This window comes from Fukomys damarensis, unplaced genomic scaffold (assembly GCF_012274545.1).
Source record: "Fukomys damarensis isolate Sample0158 unplaced genomic scaffold, DMR_v1.0_HiC HiC_scaffold_33, whole genome shotgun sequence".
NCBI lineage: Eukaryota > Metazoa > Chordata > Mammalia > Rodentia > Bathyergidae > Fukomys > Fukomys damarensis.
In genome coordinates this window covers 24,358,175-24,364,156 of record NW_022900945.1, presented here as the reverse complement: position 1 = coordinate 24,364,156, position 5,982 = coordinate 24,358,175, and the positions used below count along the sequence as shown (strand labels likewise).

General features: G+C 33.0%; 1 protein-coding gene across 11 annotated transcripts in view; it reads left to right on the top strand.

Annotated features, from left to right (window-relative positions):
• Positions 1-5,982, top strand: part of Znf644 (zinc finger protein 644) — a 94,030-nt gene that overhangs the window by 74,786 nt on the left and 13,262 nt on the right. For 9 of the 11 annotated variants that reach the window (XM_010614665.2, XM_010614668.2, XM_010614659.2 and 6 more), the window contains one exon: positions 132-254. The exons of the other annotated variants lie outside the window; for them this stretch is intronic. In XM_010614665.2, the coding sequence (XP_010612967.1) occupies positions 132-254 (123 nt within the window). The remainder of the gene's footprint in view (positions 1-131; positions 255-5,982) is intronic. 11 annotated transcript variants of the gene reach the window in all.

Below are 5,982 nucleotides of genomic sequence, written 5' to 3'. Positions count from 1 at the left end.
TACTAAGTTAAGCAAACTCATTGAACGCTTTTGAAACCATCTTTGTTGTGGTACTTTTCTACACGCATTAAGCTAAGAAAATTTCACTTTTTGAAGTGAGAACTGGATTATAGTTTTCTTTTGAATGATAGGTATGCCTGTGAAGCTTAGAACATGTGTGCATTGCAATACGACGTTTACAAGTGCTGTTAGCCTGTCCAACCACTTACGCGCTTATGCACGAAAGAAGAGTGCTGGACTTTTGACTGGTACAGGTATGTTTGAACAGATATCACAGCAAGTCTGTTTGATAAAAATACACTTTTTTTTTCACCATGCTGGTGCTAATTCAGATTACATTTATAATTTTCTTGGGTAAGCATTAGTTGAATCTGAACAGACATTAAATTTCAGCAACTTGTAAACTGTTAACATAATTTTAAGCAAGTGGTTCTTTTTCATTTGGCTCATACTGACTTAATTTGGAAAAAAAAAAACTTTTGGAACTTTTGAGCCCACATTAATCCCATTGGTCTTAAAGTATACTATTTTTGATTTTTAAATTTATTTTATTAGTAGATTCCAGTAAGTCACCTCTTTGGTGGAAAAAAAAAAGATTGTAGCTCTATCTTAGGGAGATGCTTTATTAGAAAAGGAAATTACAGGTAAATTTCAAAACTGTAAAATTGATTAAAAAACTAAGTAAACTAATGAGTTTTCTGTTAGCCTGTAGATCAGATCCTTGAAGATCAGGCCTTAATAATGGTCTGTTCTGGCAACTGAGTATATTTTTCTTTTGCCCCTAAACTATATATAGGATTAATAAATATATAGCTATATGTGTAAATGCACATTTCTGTGTTATTTTTGGTTGGCTAGCCCAACCTTGCAGATACTCTTCGTACTGCTATCAGTGAAACTAGTTAGCTTATATAATATGCTTCTTAAATCCTGCAAAAACTTTGCTTTGCTATTTCATTTGTAGTCTTTCGAACTATCCTACATCAGCAAATCCACTTTCTTTCACATTACAATAAACTCCCTTTTCTAAATAGATCATTATAAATCTTTTTGATTAAAATTCTCTTTCCAGTCTTTTTATTTCTCTTGTCCTTTTAGATCACTACTTTCTTCTTTCTCTAGCTGTTTTTTTCTCAACCTTTTTGTTCTTCCTTATGCCTTGTGATTTATATCAAGTATGTTCTTGCTGCCAAAAGACACTTGTATTCATACTGGTGGCTTTATTCTGCTTATTTACTCTATTTCTTGACTTGCTATACAAATATCCAGGATGCCTGTTGACCATTTATATTAAAAGAAGGGTTTAACTTCACTAGATTAGGGCTCCTATTTTGGAGTTACAATTTTTACAATTTTTATGTACCCTCACCTTCATCAGACTTGGAAGGTGATTGCAGACATTAGAGGTAGGGGAAAATGAAAATAAGAGAATATAAAAATAGGGAATCATCATCATTGCTATCATAGCCAATAATCTTTATTGAATGCTTACTATGTGTCAGGCACTATGCAATGCATTTTACATGCGTAGCATTTAATAAAAATACCATGTGATGTAGGTACTATGATTCCGTTTCACAGGAAGTTAGGGCTCAAAGAACTTCAGCAATTTGCTGAACTTTTACAGTTAATGGATAGCAGAATTGAAATTCAAGTCAAGGCTGTCATATCTTAGATCTTTGTTCTTTAGTCACTATCCTCTATCGAGATCCTTTTCCTGGATTTCTTAGTTTAGAAAGAAGGCACTTAATTCTAAAACAAATTGGCTTTAAGTTAGGGAACATTCTGATGAGTATTGAATAAACAGGTCTAATTAGAACAATAAAAAATGGTTACTTTAAACTTTAGAGGACTTATAAAAAATTCATTCTGACTGTTGAAGCAGATTATTCAGATATTCAATGGGACTGAGTCTGTCTAATCCAGACTTTGTTAGTCCACTTAAAAAGGCTTTACCTTACCTGAAAAATCTTTCAAAATGTAGTGACATTACCTTTCATTAACAATTTACCCGAAAAGTAAAATAGAATGAATGGAGATATAGTCTAGGCCAGTGGTGGGAAACATATGGCATGTGTGTGCTAAAGCAGGCTCACAGAGCCTTCTCTATCGGCATGTGAGCCAAATTGCTCCAGCAACAGAGCAATGGATAACAGTTGTTTTTCCTAAACTAAAACCTTAGAGTATGCAGGTTTAATTGCAGTGTCAGTACTTTGTGATAAATAAGTAGGTTTGGGATTGCAATTTGGGCACTTGGTGTCTGTCTAAAAGGTTTGCCATCACTAGTATAGGCCATCAAGAAAAAAGAGGATATTGTTTTGTAAATAATCATTAATGAAATATTAATCAAAATGTCAGAAGTGTTAGAAAATAAAGTTTTATGTGATATTCCTTGGCAAAAAGAATGGAAATGAAAGCCTGAAGAAAGTCCAAGGTGTTTTACGTGACTAGTACCCACTTTTAAGAATAAAAAAAATTATGCGTCTTTTTCTTAAAATTCTGAAGTATTTTGCCCTTATTTTTGAAATCTTCTTGATCAGTAGAACTCTATAGATGATGTCTTTGCAACTTATTCATGCCAACTAAGTTCTTATGTAATTTTATTAATGTGTTTAGTTTCTCAGTTGGAGAACTCTGTTTATAAGCTCCACATACCATATTCCTCACTCATGAAGCAGTGGTTCCAACCTATAAGGCTTCCAGTGGCTTATTAAAAGGAATTCATCAGCTCATAGGAGTAATAGGCATCACTTTTTCAAGGATATAAATAGCTCCTTTTATGATGAATAAAGTTTGAATTCAGGCCAGGTGGTGATACATGCCTACAATCCCAGCTACTCAGAAAGCTGACGTGGTGGAGGGGAATAACAGTCATTAAAAAGGGCTGGGGGGATGTAGCTCAGTGGCACTGAGCCTGCCTGGCAAGTGCAAGGTCGTGGGTTTGATACCTGGTTCTCCCCATTCCCAAAAATCAGAAGGCTGAGGTGGAAAGATTGCAAGCTTGAAGCTAGCCTGAGTAGTTGGCAAGGCTCTGTCTCAAAAGTTAAAATAATAAAAAGGGCCAGGGATATAGCTCAGTGCTAAAGACCTTGCCTGACATGAAAAGAAAAAAGAAAAAAAGAAGGAAAAGAAAAAGATGCTGAAGATGCAAAGACTGTGTAACATCAGTATTCTCTTTTCACAAAGACTGTGTAACATCAGCAATTCACTTAGCAAAAGTATAAATTAAAATACATCCTCTTTGATATTAGGAAAAGGAACTAATGAACAAAATAGAAAAGCCTTAAAATGGAAGGTATCAAAGTGGTAGCCATGCTTGGGGCTCGTTAATTGTCAAATGAGAATTGAACATATTACAATTTTCCCCAGAACTGACCCAGTTTAACAATTTTTCTATATTTTCAGTTGTATATAATTTATGAAAACATTTTTATTTTCTTAATAGATTTTTGTCTAAAGAGATTAGTATCAGAGGATTTATTTTATATTCTACACTACAAATGCAAGGCAGACTTCTTATTCAATAATTAGTTTTTGTTAGTATTGACACCACATATTTAGGGTAGTCTTTCCAGATTTGTCTCTGTTTAGAGGATTAATGTTTCACATGTTCATACAAATTTTTTTCCGGTTAAGTCTGTATATAGTCTCATAAAAACATTGTATAATTTTCATTAAAAATCAGAGAAATTTCATGATAGCATTCATATTCAGGGCTTTAGACGTTTTTCTTTTCACTATTTGCTTTGGGGGGGCTGCCTAGGGATCAAACCCTGGGCCTTGGACATGGTAAGTAAAGACCTCTACACTGAGCCATGTCCTCGCCTGCCCTACTGTTTGCAATTTTATGTTTTATGCTACTTTATTTACTTAAATGGTATCTCTTTATATTAGGAAGAGTAAGAACAGTGTTACTAAGTTATTAATACTATACAATACCGGAAGTATCTTAATTGGATGGTAAATTATGTAGTAACTGGTTATTAAAATTTCTAAAACATTTAAAATTTATTTAAGGTAAAATTTATCCTATCAACCTAATCTACAATCATTTTGAGATCAAAATAAGAGGAAAGGGAAATAATTAAGTTCAGAGTAGAATGCTGTCAAAGAATATACATTTGTGAGACTTATATTTCCACAGTGTATCTCTGTGCTATCCAGCATTCTTTCCTTGCTTGAAAAGAAGGAAGATTAATATTGACATTCTGCATCTTTACTGTGACTTCCTCTTACATCTGTGTACAAACTCACATACGATTCCTATTCATTCATTCACCTGAATTCAGTGTGATGCACTCTTAATATTTTTTTAAATTTTATTTTTTCTTATTAAAAATTAATACTGATCATGAACAGTACAGTATACAGTTTCCTTTAGGAAGTCACTACCCACAGATTAAAAACACTGCTTTTCTGTGTTAGGGGCTTATACTGACTGGAACCAAAGTAGTAGTAGTATCTTAGTAATCTTAATACTTCTCTGGGAACAAGTTTTATTTTTCTTATTTTATTAATTTTAATGTATAGATCACATTTTTAAAAATCAAATGCTGACCTTAGTAATTTAAAATAAATTATAAATTTCTGGTTACCTGTTTAAAATTAATGAAAAAAGTATTTTTACTTATCCCAAAAATGTATTTGGGAATGGGTTCATTTCATTATCTTCAGAACACTTTCTTCATAACATTTTGGCAGCATCTCCAGCAACAAACCACGACCTATTGTGATTAAAGAAACATGTTTTCCAACAACAGAAAAGTTTTAAAAGTTAATATAGCCTTCAGCCAATACCACTAGTGCAAAATGTCTACGTTTTTTAGTTTTTATTTTTTCACATCCACTTTTGGTGTAATTGTAGACTGCATGTTACTAAATAGATTCTTTTGCTGTTTTCAGCTTTAATGATATAATTGGCTATAGAAGACCACAGCAAGTGCTAATGAATATACAGTATCATGTCAGGTGCTGAGTGGGTTTGTAAGTCACTAGAAAAATTATTCCTAGCTTATGAAAAGTGCTATAAGAGCACTCTGTGCTATGTGCTATGCTAGAAAAGAAAGTTTTATTGAGAGATTTCAGTGTACATTAAATCACTTGTTCTTTCATGCATGTCTCTGCAAGTCTTTTTATATTATTGCATGTTGAAGAAACTGCATGCTTTTACGGTGATTCATTTATCCTGAAAGAGTATAAGTAAAAATATTTGATCTTACGGAGTTTAAACTCTGATGGGTCAAACTAGTTTCTCCATAAAGCAAATACCTTGGTAATCTAGACTGTTTGGGGGAATCAGGAGAAGATGTCTTTGCTATTAGCAAATTTAAGAAAGTATTATTACCAGAACATTTAAAACTATTAAAATTAGAAGACCACAGGATAGTTGGCAGTTAAGTGGTATATTGGTTGTAACTGCTGCAGGAGTTCAGATTATTTTTATCTAGGTCTCCTCTTGAGAGGAAGTAGGAACTAAGTGGCACTCCTATTTTCACATTTCCTTTCCAGTTTATTGTGTAGTTAAGTAGAGCCTCGGAAATACAAAACAAAACAAAAATTGCTAATACTGGTATGTTTCTTATAAATAGAATATTTTCATTCATTTAACAAAAGTTGAGTTTGTTAGATCAGAACTATGCTTGAGTCTGAGGCTATAAAGACCCTGAACTTTAGCATAATTATGTAAACATAATTATGGACCAGTGGGGTAAGTACAAATATACCATTACAGAAAACTTTAAATTTTTAGCCAGTCCTCAAACTTGAAGGACTATAAGAGTTTTATGAAGAGGAGGTGAAATAGATCATTATAGGCAGAGAAAAAACAGTGTCAACACAAAGGAGTGAAATTGGGGAGGCAATAAGTGCCATGAGGTTTGGTTATAGATGTTTGGCAAGATGGTGATGCCAGAAAGGTAGAGTTGTACTTTGAATGCTTGCTAAAAAAAAAAAAAAAAAATAACAAGTATCTGAAGGATTTTT